Source organism: Diplotaxodon limnothrissa, linkage group LG6 (assembly GCF_057381915.1).
Source record: "Diplotaxodon limnothrissa isolate DT_005_m linkage group LG6, D_limnothrissa_male_GT1.1, whole genome shotgun sequence".
Taxonomy (NCBI): domain Eukaryota; kingdom Metazoa; phylum Chordata; class Actinopteri; order Cichliformes; family Cichlidae; genus Diplotaxodon; species Diplotaxodon limnothrissa.
In genome coordinates, this window is record NC_140601.1 from 44,470,657 (window position 1) to 44,486,090 (window position 15,434).

At 50.0% G+C, this 15,434-nt stretch overlaps 1 protein-coding gene across 2 annotated transcripts in view; it reads left to right on the top strand.

Moving 5' to 3' along the window:
- Nucleotides 1–15,434, top strand: part of sos1 (son of sevenless homolog 1 (Drosophila)) — a 45,557-nt gene that overhangs the window by 18,465 nt on the left and 11,658 nt on the right. For both annotated transcript variants that reach the window (XM_085355350.1, XM_085355349.1), the window contains exons 10-20: nt 3,136–3,797; nt 4,118–4,199; nt 5,417–5,533; nt 5,675–5,778; nt 5,958–6,180; nt 6,261–6,380; nt 6,473–6,635; nt 6,752–6,869; nt 6,997–7,169; nt 8,455–8,571; nt 8,658–8,940. In XM_085355350.1, coding sequence (XP_085211476.1) covers nt 3,136–3,797; nt 4,118–4,199; nt 5,417–5,533; nt 5,675–5,778; nt 5,958–6,180; nt 6,261–6,380; nt 6,473–6,635; nt 6,752–6,869; nt 6,997–7,169; nt 8,455–8,571; nt 8,658–8,940 — 2,162 coding nt within the window. The remainder of the gene's footprint in view (nt 1–3,135; nt 3,798–4,117; nt 4,200–5,416; nt 5,534–5,674; nt 5,779–5,957; nt 6,181–6,260; nt 6,381–6,472; nt 6,636–6,751; nt 6,870–6,996; nt 7,170–8,454; nt 8,572–8,657; nt 8,941–15,434) is intronic.

A 15,434-nucleotide genomic window follows, 5' to 3' on the forward strand; every position in this document is an offset into this window, starting at 1 on the left:
ATTGTGAAAGTCCCGTGATTTCCTTAAATGTGTTTCTCACTGAAATCACACAGAGACCCGCCCCCTCTGGCTCTCCAGGGCTCGCAACATTTCAAAATCCTGGTAGTCCTTCGGGCAGGGACTCTTCAGTTTTTGGTAGCCCAAAATAAATTTAAGTAGCCCGAATAAAAGAGAGAGCAATTTTTTGATTGATGTTTTGTTTCCGTTACAATATTATACTTTAATGTATAATATTGGAAACAAAACATCAATCAAAAAATTGTTGAAACACAAATTACAACATTGTATAAAAATCACAATCATCAACTCAAATACTTGGTTCTAATTGAACAGAAATTTCTATGAACTTGTAAGAACTGTGTAGGACATGAATCAGTCTGTGTCAGAGCCTGAATCTGAAATTTCCACTGAAGTCACGGGTAAGAGACAAGAGGAACCAAGATCGAGGCCGTTTGCTTTTTGAAGTTTGCAAAGACTGATAAAATTGTGCCAGTGGTAGTTCACTCTTTGCAACATAGTAGCTGTTCTAAACAGATTTTTCAGGTTTATTTTTAGTATATTATTTGCAATTGGTGTTTGTTCTGGGAAAGATATTGCAGACTGAGCAATAATGCATTTCTTGCATTTCTCATGGGTTCTAATGGGGGCCTTTCTTAAAATGACTGGTCCCAGTAACAAAGGCGCTTGTCGACTCAGAAATCGAGGGAAAACCAACAACACACCCGGCAGAACATTATGTTATTTACACGGGTGCACATAAGTGGTCCGCATGTGCGCATTCGCTGTCAAGATAAAAGACGCGCACCAGATAAGAAGTTGCAGTGCGCGTTTGCGTCCATATAAAGGCAGTGTCTTTGTCCTAGAGTGGGATTTTCACGGCACATTCTGCACCACATCTCTGTGCGTTCATCATTTGTTTGAAGCCAGCTCACCTCCTGCAACCACTTTTCCGAGAATACCGTATTTTCACGACCATAAGACGCACTGTGCTAAAAGGCGCAGTCTCAGTTATGTGTGCCCTTACTGTATTTAACACACACATAAGGCGCACTGGATTATAGGGCGCATACAAGTACCGTATGCGTATTTAAAAATAAAGCGGGAGCAAACCTGAGTTCGGTACCTTACTCACATTTTTATTACCAGTAATCGTCATCATCAACAACACACAAGCATACAAGTGTGCGTATTTAAAAATAAAGCAGGAGCAAAACAAAGTTTGGTACTCACATTTTTATCATCAATCAAACCCATGGAAGTCCTCATCCTCTGTGTCTGAATTGAACAGCTGCGCTAAATCTCCATCAAACATGCCAAGTTCACTTTCTTCACTGTCAGAGTCACTTTCCGTGCCGTGCGGCTCCTCGGAAACGATGCCGGCTTTTGCGAAAGCTCGAACAACAGTGCCAGCAGACATGTTAGCCCAAGCATCTACAATCCATTGGCAAATTGTGGCGTAACTCGCCCGGCGCTGCCTTCCACTCTTGGTGAAACTGTGGTCTCCACCGGTCATCCATCGCTCCCAGGCCGCTCGCAGCCTTACTTTGAACGGGCGGTTCACACCGATGTCCAGCGGTTGGAGTTCCTTTGTCAGGCCTCCCGGAATGACAGCAAGCTCACAGTTCATTTGTTTCACTAGTTTTTTCACATCGGCTGTGAGATGGGCACGCATAGAGTCACAGATTAAGAGCGATGGTGATGCGTGGAAAAAACCACCTGGTCTCCTTACATACATCCGGATGGAAAAATGGCACCGTTTCATAAAAAGTGAAAGTGAAACTGCTTTTAGCCGAATGGTGACCGTCGAAACGCTTCTCCCGCTCGTTCTTTGCTCGATGATCCACCGCTCGAGTCTCGGGCCACCTCGCCTTATGTCCGCGGAAACTCAGCTGCGTTTTCTTGACCTGCCGGAGCTTGTTTTCTAGCTTCCTCCATTTGCGAACCATCGATTCGTTAATCTTAAATTCTCTCGCCGCTGCTCGATTTCCATGTTCCTCCGCGTAGCTGATGGCCTTCAGTTTAAACTGTGCTTCATAAGCGTGTCTCTTTGCCATTTTCAGGGTTGCGCCCACACTTCACCCTTTAGCGTTCTCATGGTGTTCTCTACTACGTCCTCCTTACAACACACAGGGCGCACTGCGCTATAGGGCGCGCCGTACTTTTTGAAGAAAATCTAAGACTTTTAAGTGCGCCTTATGGTCGTGAAAATACGGTACGCGCTTCTTTTGTGGTTTGTACTCCATCTGACATTTCTTTGGAGGTGGAGGAACATCACAGTAATTGCTTAAAGGAGCTTCTTCGACATCTTTAAGAGTTCTAAACAAATGTCTGTCCTCCTCCTGAAAATCTTATGTACGCAAACACGCGTTGCAACTTCTTATCTTGTGCGTGTTTTTTATTTTGACAGCGAATGCGCACCTGCGGACCACTTATGTGCAGCCCTGGTTATTTAGCTCGTCATATTGCAGCCACAGAAATTCTTTTGTCCATGAAACCATAAAGCTGCACTTTCTTTTTGCCTTATAGTCTGATTTGTCATAACTTCTCCGTTTTGTGGTAAGCTTTTCTTTGGCTGTCACTTCTTCACCCTGACCTGTCTTATTTGGCTCAGCAGAACTGAAATGCTTTTACACACGCACTCACATAAGCTCAGCGATTCTCTGCGCGATCAACCTCTCACATGTTTAAGCTGCGGGAGATTTCACTTGTCATGTTTGCATAGTAAGCTAACGATTAATAAGACGATGTCAGAGGAATTGGTGCACAAATTATCATCACTCACAGATCAGTGCTGTCGCTCTCTATACACAGTTCACACGATTGCAAAGTGAAAGCAAAAAACGAGCGCAAATTCAAACGCGATTTCAATATGTCACATATTGACAGTGGCTCACCGATGCCAATGACATAATTACCCAGCTACATTTCTGAAAGAATGCAAAAGCATTGACATATATTTTTCCTTCCTACGATAGGCCGACGGGCAGGGCAGAGATAGATTTTGGTAGTCCGACTGGAAAAATCACTAGCCCCGGGACGTCGGGCTAGTGATTTTGCGAGCCCTGCTCTCTCCATCCTCCTCACTAACTCTTCTTCTTCTTCTACATATTCTCGCTCCTGTGTGGTGGCATGCAGCGAGTCGGCGTGCCGTTTCTACTGCCACCAGATGAAGGGTAAGCACCTCGCCATCAAGAAGATGAACGAGATCCAAAAGAACATCGACGGCTGGGAGGGGAAGGACATCGGCCAGTGCTGTAATGAGTTCATCATGGAGGGTACCTTGACCCGCGTCGGCGCCAAACACGAACGCCACATCTTCCTGTTCGACGGCCTGATGATCTGCTGCAAGTCTAATCATGGCCCGCCGCGGCTGCCTGGTGCCAGTTCTACCGCGGAGTACCGCCTCAAAGAAAAGTTCTTCATGCGCAAAGTTCAGATCAACGACAAAGATGACAAGGAGGGCGAGTACCGCCACGCCTTCGAGATCATCCTGAAAGATGGCAACAGTGTGGTGTTTGCCGCCAAGTCTGCAGAGGAGAAGAACGGCTGGATGGCGGCGCTGATCTCGCTGCAGTACCGCAGCACACTGGAGCGCATGCTGGACACCGCCATGCTGCAGGAGGAGAAGGAGGAGCAGATGAGACTCCCGGGCGCCGAGGTGTACCGTTTTGCCGAGCCCGACTCCGAGGAGAACGTCGTGTTCGAGGAGAACGTCCAGTCCAAGTCCGGCATTCCCATCATCAAGGCGGGGACTGTCCTGAAGCTGATCGAGAGACTCACCTTCCACATGTACGCAGGTGAGGCGTGATGTCACACAGGTGAGATGTCGTACTGCTGCTGTTTTAGCTTCTTGACCTGTAGCTTGAGTTTCAACGTGGCAGCGAGGTGAGACTTGGGGGCGATGTGGGCGCCGACTGTGCCGGTGTCCTGCAGGTTTTAGACATGTCAGCTGATTTAAACGGCTAAATGACCTCCAAGTTCTCCAGAGGCCTGCTAATGAACTAATCGTGTGATTCAGGTGTGTCGACCCAGGGTGAGATCTAAAAGCTGCAGGGCACCGGCCCTCGAGGCTGATTGATCTGATCCCTCACTGATCAGCTCGTGTTTTTTCCTTCAGATCCAAACTTCGTCCGGACTTTTCTAACCACCTACAGATCATTCTGCAAACCTCGGGAGCTGCTGGACCTGCTCATAGAGAGGTGAGCTTACCTGCCAGGCACAGTGACCAATCAGAACGCCTGCTCTCACACAGCGGTTTCATTAAAACCCCGTCGTCTCGTGTGTTATTGGGTTTATTTATCATTTAAACAAATAGAACCATATATACAGCAGACTGGCTCATATTTACACCTCAGCTTGTCTCTGGTTGCCTAGCAACACATATTGTTTACACGCAATTTCATATGAGTCTGGAGAACCAATCGGAGGACATTGAAGGAGCTCGGGCAGAAAAGCATCTGGACTTGTTTAAGTTCCTTGAAGACGTTTCATCCCAGAAGCGTCTTCAGTTCTGAGACCAGATGGTGGAGTCCCAGATTTAAGCCCTATGGGAGCGTCCCCCAAGAGGGTCCTGGACCCCCTATTGATCATCTGCCTGATCAGCATCTATGTCCACTGTGTACGACCATCTTTGAACAGAGGGCGGGGCTTACCACACCAACTGTCTGCCATCTATAATCCAGTCTGAGATCCTTCCCAGATGCCTTAACGCCCACTCACTTCCTGGGCCATCTGACCTCAGTAAGTCACATGATAGGGTGGGGCTAGGTTTCACAGCGGGTTCACCTGATACCACCTCACAGGGGTTAGGGGTCTACGATGACCTGGATCCTCGTGTGATTAGGGGAGGTTCAATAGGGGGTCCAGGACCCTCTGGGGAGACACTCCCAGAGGGCTTAAATCTGGGACTCCACCTTCTGAAACATCTTCAAGGAATTTAAAGAAGTCCAGATGACATTATCCTTGGGATGCAAGAATATACACCCAAGTGTGTTCCTACAGTCACAATAACTTACCGTATTGTAACGAGTTGTAGATATTTACTTTGTGCCATAATTATTCTGTAAGAGCTTTTGTTTTTAAAATGTAATAATTAAATTAAATCTTAAAAAACCCCCAAAGAAGTCCAGGTGCTTTTCTTTCTGAGCTGCCTAGACGACGACGACGACCTGGAGGACTGAGAACCTTCACAGACAATCGGAGCAAATAAAGTGTGAGGAGCAGGGCGGAGGAGGAGGAGGAGCAGAGGTCTTCTGTTAATGGTTCCATTTTGGGAATGGAAACCATCTTTCAATGGGCTGAAATTTGACGATATTCCTGCCCCCTTGTGGACTGTGGGGAGGTCGCAGCAGAAGCACACCTGTGGATCTCAACAGGTGTGCTTCTGCTCTCAGCTCTGTGATGTTGATGTTTTCAGGTTTGAGATCCCGGAGCCAAAGCCGGCGGACGCCAATCAGACGGAGGGAGGAGAACAGCCACCCAGCGCTGAACTCAAACGCTTCCGGAAAGAGTTTGTCCAACCTGTTCAGCTCAGGTAGGAAGCGCTCCTGCTACAAGAGACACCTGCTCACACCCGTTCTCTGAGTTTCGTTTACACTCTGCTCGAGTTTGGAATAAATCGAAAACGATGCGACTTTAATTTAGTAATGTCGTCGTCCTCCTCGTCCTCCTGCAGAGTGTTGAATGTTTGTCGCCACTGGGTCGAACATCACTTCTATGATTTTGAGAGAGACCCTCTCCTTCTGAGCGAGATGGAGGACTTCATTGCTTCAGTCAAAGGTACGTACAGGTGTTCAGAAAGGTGCAGCACAGACGATAACGCTTTTTCAAAATTCCGAGTTTTAAAAAGGTCAGCTATTCTTTTCTTACAAGATAAAACTGAATATGAAAACATAAGAGCTTGTAGTCAGTGCAAATGTGTAACAGCTGGAGCAAGGAAATGATGTCAAATGTCGCAGGTAAGGCGATGAAGAAGTGGGTGGAGTCAATCACCAAGATCATCCAGAGGAAGAAGCAGGTCCAGGTGAGCGTGCCGAGTCACAGCATCACCTTCCAGAATTCCCCTCCTCCCATCGAATGGCACATCTGCAAACCCGGAGACACTGAGCACTTCGACCTTATGACCCTGCACCCCATCGAAATCGCCCGCCAGCTCACCCTGCTCGAGTCCGACTTTTACAGGTAACATTCCGCCCTGCGCCTGTCTTGCACCAGCCTGGCACCTGTCCCACTGTTATCTAACCACCGATCTCCACCTGCAGGGCGGTGCAACCGTCTGAGCTGGTCGGTAGCGTCTGGACCAAAGAGGACAAAGAGATCCACTCGCCCAACCTGTTACGGATGATCCGACACACCACCAACCTCACCCTGTGGTTTGAAAAGTAAGCCTTACTTTGGCATGGGCGGGGTCTAGTGTGCGGTAACTAAACTCCACAAGTACGTCAGGCTGATGTCAGCTGTACTTCCTCTGCAGGTGTATCGTAGAGACGGAGAACCTGGAGGAACGCGTCGCTGTCTTTTCCCGGATCATCGAAATCCTGCAGGTGTTTCAGGAGCTCAACAATTTCAATGGCGTCCTAGAGGTCGTCAGCGCCATGAACTCTGCACCCGTGTACAGACTGGATCACACCTTTGAGGTAATAATGACCACGAACGTCACTGACATCAGAAGGATCTGAGTTTAATCTGCTGACAGAGAATGTGAGCGTCATCGTGTGTTTGAAGAAGAAGAAATGTCGGTTTATGGTTGCAGCAAATTCCGAGTCGTCAGAGAAAAATCCTGGAGGACGCTCATGAGCTCAGCGAGGACCACTACAAGAAGTACCTGGCTAAACTGCGCTCCATCAACCCCCCCTGCGTCCCCTTCTTTGGTATGATTTCCCTCGGGATTAGTAGTATTATCAGTCAATCAATTTATCAATGACTCAATTCTCACCGATCTCTAATGGATAACTATGCAGCTCGAAGGTCAAATAACTGTATGTGTGTGTGTGACAGGAATCTACCTGACCAACATCCTGAAAACGGAGGAGGGAAACCCCGACTTCCTGCACAGACACGGCAAAGATCTGATCAACTTCAGCAAGAGACGGAAAGTGGCCGAGATCACCGGAGAGATCCAGCAGTACCAGAACCAGCCGTACTGTCTGCGGGTGGAGGGTGACATCAGAGTGAGGACACACCCCCTCACCTTCTGTTCACACACACACACACACACACTTTGGCAACAGTGGGAAGAAAAAACTCCCTTTTAACAGGAAAAAACCTCCAGCAGAACCAGGCTCAGGGAGGGGCGGGGCCATCTGCTGTGATTGGTTGGGGTGAGAGAAGGAAAACAGGATAAAGACATGCTGTGGAAGAGAGACAGAGGTTAATAACAGATATGATTCAATGCAGAGAGGTCTGTTAACACATAGTGAGTGAAGAAGAAACACCCAGTGCATCATGGGAATCCCCGGCAGCCTACGTCTATTGCAGCATCACTAAGGGAGGATTCAGGGTCACCTGGTCCAGCCCTAACTATATGCTTTAGCAAAAAGGAAATAATAATAATAAACTTTATTTATAAAGCACACTTAAAAACCAAGGGTATGCCAAGGTGCTTAACAAGTAAAATAGAGTATATGAGGAGGATAATAGAAATAGGACCAAAGCAAGTACTAAATATGCAAGCAGATAACTGTCACTAATACATAGGAAAGCAACAGGTACAGAGCAAACAAGAATTTAAATGAGCATAAAAGTGCGTGATATAAAATCATAAAAGAAATATTAACTAGAGGGAAAGGCAAGATTGAATAAGTGTGTTTTTAATCGTGATTTGAACAGTGCAATGGAATCAGATGCGCGGAGGTCGAGAGGAAGGGTGTTCCACAGTACCGGGGCAGCCAGAGCAAACGCACGGTCACCCCGAGACTTCAGTCGAGATCTGGGTTGGGTCAGAAGTAGTTGAGTGGCAGATCTGAGTGTTCTAGCAGGAGTATGTGGTTTGAGAAGTTCACTAAGATAACTTGGCGCTAATTTATTAATAGTTTTGAAAGTAAGAAGTAATATTTTAAATTGAATACGGTACTTTATGGGCAGCCAATGCAGGCTAGCTAGGACAGGGGTAATATGGCAAAGTTTGAATCTTGAAAGTAGAGATAGTGTCTGTCTCCCGAATCCAAACTGGAAGCTGGTTCCACAGAAGAGGGGCCTGAAAACTGAAGGCTCTGCCTCCCATTCTACTTTTAAATACTCGAGGAACAACAAGTAGGCCTGCAGAGCGAGAGCGAAGTGCTCTAATAGGGTGATATGGTACTACAAGGTCATTAAGATAAGATGGGGCCTGATTATTTAAGATCTTGTATGTGAGAATTCTGGATTTAACAGGAAGCCAATGAAGTGTGGTTGGAGCAGCGGTTGGAGCGTGGTCTTTTGTTGTTGACGTGCATTTGTTTTGTCTTTGTGGAGCAGAAGTTCTTCGAGAACCTGAACCCAATGGGCGACCTGTCGGAGAAGGACTTCAGTGATTATCTCTTCCACAAGTCTCTGGAGATCGAACCTCGCCAGCTCCGATCGGCTCCTCGATTTGTAAGTACGAGCGTGGCGGCACCTTGTCATGTTACGTGTTGCATTGCGTGTGACATGCATGACACTAATCAACTCACCTGCTGCAGGCGAAGAAGTACACCTATCCTCTGAAGTCTCCGGGGATCCGACCCACTTCGGCCCGACCCGGCACCATGAGACATCCGACGCCGCTCCAGAACGAGCCCAGGAAGATCAGCTACAGCCGCATCCCGGACAGCGAGTCCGAGGGGACGCCGGCCTCTGCCCCCAACTCTCCCCGTACCCCCCTGACCCCGCCCCCTGCCTCCGCCGCCTCCGCCGCCTCCAGCTCCACAGATGTGGGCAGCGTGTTTGACTCGCCGCAAGGACCCAGCAGCCCATTCCACTCCAGTAAGACCCGCCCACTCACACTGACACTGAGCCTGCCCACTGATATTATTGAACGCATTGAATGTGACCACCCAACCCTATTGGCTGTCTTTGGGTTGGAACTGTGGCTTCCTGTTTGCTGTCCACCTGTGAGGCCCTAACAGGTCACGGCAGCAGCAGGACCAATCAGACACAAAGTAAGCCTCTTAGTCTGAACGAGGCGGCGACAACCTGCGCTCCGCCCTCGTGCTGCGCTTCAGGACGTTCTTCGCGCGTTTCCTTACGCTCGCCTCCACCATCGCGCCTCCTCTCTTCGCGCTCGCCTCTACCATCGCGCCTCCTTTCCTCGCGCTCTCCTCTACCATCGCGCCTCCTTTCCTCGCGCTCCTCCCCACCATCGCGCCTCCTTTCCTTACGCTCGCCTCTATCATCGCGCCTCCTCTCTTCGCGCTCGCCTCTACCATCGCGCCTCCTTTCCTCGCGCTCTCCTCTACCATCGCGCCTCCTTTCCTTGCGCTCCTCCCCACCATCGCGCCTTCACCATCGTGCCTCCTTTCCTCACGCTCCTCCCCCACTATCGTGCCACCTCTTCTCGCGCTCGCCTCCAGCATCGCGCCTCCTTTCCTCGCGCTCGCCTCCACCATCCCGCCTCCTCTCCTTGTGCTTCTCTCCACCATCGCGCCTCCTCCATCGCGCCTCCTTTCCTCATGCTCCTCCCCACCATCGTGCCTCCTTTCCTCACGCTCCTCCCCACCATCGTGCCTCCTTTCCTTGTGCTCCTCCCCACCATCTTGCCTTCACCAACGTGCCTCCTTTCCTCGCGCTCCTTCCCACCATCGTGCCTCCTTTCCTCACGCTCCTTCCCACCATCGTGCCTCCTTTCCTCACGCTCCTTCCCACCATCGCGCCTCCTTTCCTCGCGCTCTCCTCTACCATCGCGCCTCCTTTCCTCGCGCTCTCCTCTACCATCGCGCCTCCTTTCCTCGCGCTCCTTCCCACCATCGTGCCTCCTTTCCTCACGCTCCTTCCCACCATCGTGCCTCCTTTCCTCACGCTCCTTCCCACCATCGCGCCTCCTTTCCTCGCGCTCTCCTCTACCATCGCGCCTCCTTTCCTCGCGCTCTCCTCTACCATCGCGCCTCCTTTCCTCGCGCTCTCCTCTACATCGCGCCTCCTTTCCTCGCGCTCCTCCCCACCATCTCGCGTCCACCATCGCGCTCTCTTCGCGCTCGCCTCTACCATCGCGCCTCCTTTCCTCGCGCTCTCCTCTACCATCGCGCCTCCTTTCCTCGCGCTCCTCCCCACCATCGCGCCTCCTTTCCTTACGCTCGCCTCTATCATCGCGCCTCCTCTCTTCGCGCTCGCCTCTACCATCGCGCCTCCTTTCCTCGCGCTCTCCTCTACCATCGCGCCTCCTTTCCTCGCGCTCCTCCCCACCATCTCGCCTCCACCATCGCGCTCTCTTCGCGCTCGCCTCTACCATCGCGCCTCCTTTCCTCGTGCTCTCCTCCACCATCGCCCCTCCTTTCCTCGCGCTCCTCCCCACCATCTCGCCTCCACCATCGCGCTCTCCTCGTGCTAGCCTCCACCATCGTGCCTCCTTTCCTTGCGCTCCTCCCCACCATCTTGCCTTCACCATCGTGCCTCCTTTCCTCGCGCTCCTTCCCACCATCGTGCCTCCTTTCCTCACGCTCCTCCCCACCATCGCGCCTCCTCCATCGCGCCTCCTTTCCTCATGCTCCTCCCCACCATCGTGCCTCCTTTCCTCACGCTCCTCCCCACCATCGTGCCTCCTTTCCTTGCGCTCCTCCCCACTATCGTGCCACCTCTTTTCGCGCTCGCCTCCAGCATCGCGCCTCCTTTCCTCGCGCTCGCCTCCACCATCGCGCCTCCTCTCCTTGTGCTTCTCTCCACCATCGCGCCTCCTCCATCGCGCCTCCTTTCCTCATGCTCCTCCCCACCATCGTGCCTCCTTTCCTCACGCTCCTCCCCACCATCGTGCCTCCTTTCCTTGCGCTCCTCCCCACCATCTTGCCTTCACCAACGTGCCTCCTTTCCTCGCGCTCCTTCCCACCATCGTGCCTCCTTTCCTCACGCTCCTTCCCACCATCGTGCCTCCTTTCCTTGCGCTCCTCCCCACCATCTTGCCTTCACCATCGTGCCTCCTTTCCTCACGCTCCTCCCCAACATCGCGCTCTCCTCTATCGTGCCACCTCTTCTCGCGCTCGCCTCCAGCATCGCGCCTCCTTTCCTCGCGCTCGCTTCCACCATCGCACCTCCTCTCCACCATCGCGCCTCCTCCACCATCGCGCCTCCTTTCCTCATGCTCCTCCCCACCATCGTGCCTCCTTTCCTCACGCTCCTCCCCACCATCGCGCTCTCCTCTATCGTGCCACCTCTTCTCGCGCTCGCCTCCACCATCGCGCCTCCTTTCCTCGCCTCCACATCGCGCCTCCTCTCCTTGTGCTCCTCCCCACCATCTCGCCTCCACCATCGCGCCTCCTTTCCTCGCGCTCGCCTCCACCATCACGCCTCCTCTCCTTGTGCTTCTCTCCACCATCGCGCCTCCTCCACCATCGTGCCTCCTTTCCTCGCGCTCACCTCCAGCATCACGCCTCCTCCACCATCGCGCCTCTTCTCCTTGTGCTCCTCTCCACCATCGCGCCTCCTCCACCATCGTGCCTCCTTTCCTCGCGCTCACCTCCAGCATCGCGCCTCCTCTCCTGGTGCTCCTCTCCACCATCGCGCCTCCTCTCCTGGTGCTCCTCTCCACCATCGCGCCTCCTCTCCTGGTGCTCCTCTCCTCTACATCGCGCCTCCTTTCCTCGCGCTCACCTCCACCATCGTGCCTCTTCTCCTCATGCTCCTCCCCACCATCGTACCTCCTCTCCTCGCTCTCGCCTCCACCATCGTACCTCCTCTCCTCGCTCTCGCCTCCATCATCGTACCTCCTCTCTGCAGGATGATGTCACCACTCCTCTCCCTTCCTCACAGTGTTTCTCCTCTTCACCTGCAGCCTGCGACAGCATCTTTGCTGTGGTGTCTCTGCCGCACGGCCCACGTTAGTATGACCTTCCTGACTCTCCGTACGCCTGCTCCACAGCTCACCTGCGCCCCACACATCACACCTGTCTGTCTCTCACCTGTCTCAGTGTGTTTCAGGTTTCTGTTCCATTGTTATTGATTGCTCATTGGTATAGAGGATATTAATTAGACTTCCTGTTGTGTCTCACCTGTGCATGATGTCACACCCATTGTATTAGTTTGTCTCCATAGAAACTGGCAGCTGTGTTACTGTCTCTGCACCGGCCGAGATGAAAGAAGGCGTCAGGGAAGTTCAGTGAGTTCTGATCCGGCGGCTCGCTCGGACTCTGGCGTCTCTTGTTTCGGGCAGCAGTTGTAGTTTGATGCGTTGGCAGGCTGATGTTGGGCTGCGTAAACTGGGAATTTTCCTCATCCCCATCACCCTTGGGGAAGGAGGGTGCTCTAAGGTGGGGGAGGTAGCTCAGGTCATCTACTAATCCAAGGTTGGTGGTTCGATCCCTGGCTGCTCCAGGCTGCGTGCCAATTATCCTTCCAAGATACTAAGTTGCTCTCTGACGCATCCATCGGAGTGTGAAGGCCAGAAAAAAGTGAAAGAGGCCTGCTGTAAAAAGACTGGAGTCCATTTTCCAGCTGGATACAGTTGGACTCCAGCGTCTCGTGGTTCAGGCAGCACACGATGGCCGAGGTCTTGGCAGGCTGCTCTCAGGCTGCGTAAACTGGTTTTGGGGACGAGCGTGAGATGTACCGGCTCACCTGAGTCCACTCGTACCTTCCTGGTTCTGTACCTGTTCGCTGGAACAGGACTCGTCTTTGAGTACCTGACGTGCTTGGATGAGTGCGCTGTCTGCTGTTCTTCCATGCACACAGTCACAGTGAATCCTGAAGGGAAGGTTGGAAAGTTCCTCGATCAGCTGAGGGTAACATGGCAGGCAGGCCTGGGACATTCGTCTACCACCTCCACAGCATCCTGAGTAGGGCTGGGTATCGTCACTGATTTCTAGAATCGATTTGGTTCTATTTGAATCTGTGAAGTTTTGCCTCACACAGTCAGAAATATCATAATTCTGATCATTTATCAGTACATATGCACATTTTTATATGTATAAAAAGAAAGCTGACACTTCATCAGAGGTGTGAGCATCACAGCAGATGCCCTTGGTTCAAAGTAACTGAGGATAAAACAGAAAAACGTGAAGCAGAAATGAGCTTCTGGGGTCAGCTTTAGAGGTCCGCCACATTGAAAGGAGTCAGTTTAGGTGGTTCATGCGACCAGGATACCTGTCCTAGGTCAGGTTTCAGTCCCCAGGTAAACCCTGGAGAGATGACTGGTCAGTGTCTGTTGAGACCGCTGCACTGGACGGATGATCTTACTTTTATTTTGGTTTTTTAAGAAATTCTAACTTTTGAATTAAGTACAGGGCTCTAGACTAACTTGTTGCCGTGGTTACACTGGTTACACTAACTTGTTTTCTTATGTGCACCAGCACAAAAGTTAGTTGCGCCCAAGTTTTTCAACCGCATCACTTAACCCCGCCTTTTTACATGTTCCAACTGCTGTCCATACAGACAATATTGATTTGTAAATGATTAACTATCAATCTTGTCAACACAAAGTGCTTTATTTGGAGCACATTTCTGCAAGAAGGATAAGTTCCTGAAAAGGTGCTTGTGCTTAAAGTGCTTTGGCTACAGCAGGGGTGCCCAATCCCGGTCCTCGAGAGCTACCGTCCTGCAGCTTTTAGATGCATCCCTACTCCAACACAGCTGAATCAAATGGTTTGATTACCTCTTCAGCGTGCCATCGTGTTTGGCAAAGGCCTGATAACAAGCCATTCATTTGATTCAGCTGTGTTGGAGTAGGGATGCATCTAAAAGCTGCAGGACGGTAGCTCTCGAGGACCGGGATTGGGCACCCCTGGCCTACAGTATTGCTAAAGAGTGCCAATGTTAAACTTCATCATCATGTCGGCCTCCTGACGACCTGTTTGCTGCTGAAAGGCAGTGAGGAGACACTGGGCGTTTATCGCAGCTTATAATGTGTTCTCTGGATACACTGTGCTTTTCAGCGTTTCACTTTGAAATTTATTAGAAGCAGTCACAAATGCAGTATTGCCGGCCACGGTCTCTCCACACTCGCAACAGTAAATGCAGTGCATCATGTTATCAGCTTCACTGAATCTTTTCCAAAAGTATACACGTTCCTCCTTTTACTCTCAGTGGGCTCTGGCTCGGGGTCCATCGTATGTGGCTCATTATCTGATGCCGTCTCCAGACCGGTGTTAGATGTAAGCTGAGCAATCCATGGCTCCGTGTCAGAGCACTGGCTATGAGTTTCAGACGGATCAGGCCTTAATGAAAACACTATCAATCGTTCTTTTCATCTTTTCTTATTACCCACAGCTACATCCACCTCTGTCAGGCCTAGGCTGCTCACTAAGGTTGGGTATCACTGATTTCTATAATCCATTCGATTCTGATTCACAAGGCCCCGATTCGATTCAATTCAATTTTTCCTCAGACAGTCAGAAATATTATAATTCTGATCATTTATCAGTACTGTGTGAGCATCACAGCAAATGCCTTTGTGTCAAAGTAACTGAGAATAAAACAGAAAAACATTATGGAGATTTTCCTGGCCTGGATTTTTATAGCAGATAACCTTAAAATATCTGCAGTAGATTAAAAACTGAAGAAAACCATGAATCAACATGAAGTGAAGCGGAGTCAAGTTATAGAGGTTTTATTAGACAGCGTTTTGTAATTTGGTATCATTTTAAGTTTAATTTTCTTTGGTATTAAACAGCAGAAATGAGGCTTTGTTCAATTCAGTTCAATTCAGTTTTATTTACACAGCGCCAAATCACAACAGCATTCACCTCAAGGCGCTTTATATTGTACAGTAGAGCCTACAATAATAGATACAGAGAAAAACCCAACAATCATATGACCCCCTATGAGCAAGCACTTTGGCGACAGTGGGAAGGAAAAACTCCCTTTTAACTCTCCTGTTATGTTGGTTTCTAGGAACACCAATTATGCTCCTGGGTTAATTTGACCCAGGGCAAATTTACTCATCCAAAAGTGTTAGAAACAATGGCATTGATTATTTTACAATTTTCTTTTATAATTTTGATTTTTTTTTTTTCGTTTTCTGTAGTCATGCAGATGACATGTGAAATCTCTTCTGTGCTGGGTCAATGTGACCCGCAACATAACAGCTCTGAAACCTGACTGAAACTCTTCAAATAAGCCTCTGCAGATGATCTGTTAGCTGTTTGACAACTACTCTTTCAAGGATGTTTGATATAAAGGAAGGTTGGAGATTGGCCTACAATTAGCTAAGACTGCTGGGTCTAGAGATGCTTTTTGGGTAAAGGTTTAACTACAGCCAGCTTGAAGGCCTGTGGTACATAGCTGATTATTAGAGATAGGTTGATCATATTTAAGATCGAAGCATTAATTAATGGCAG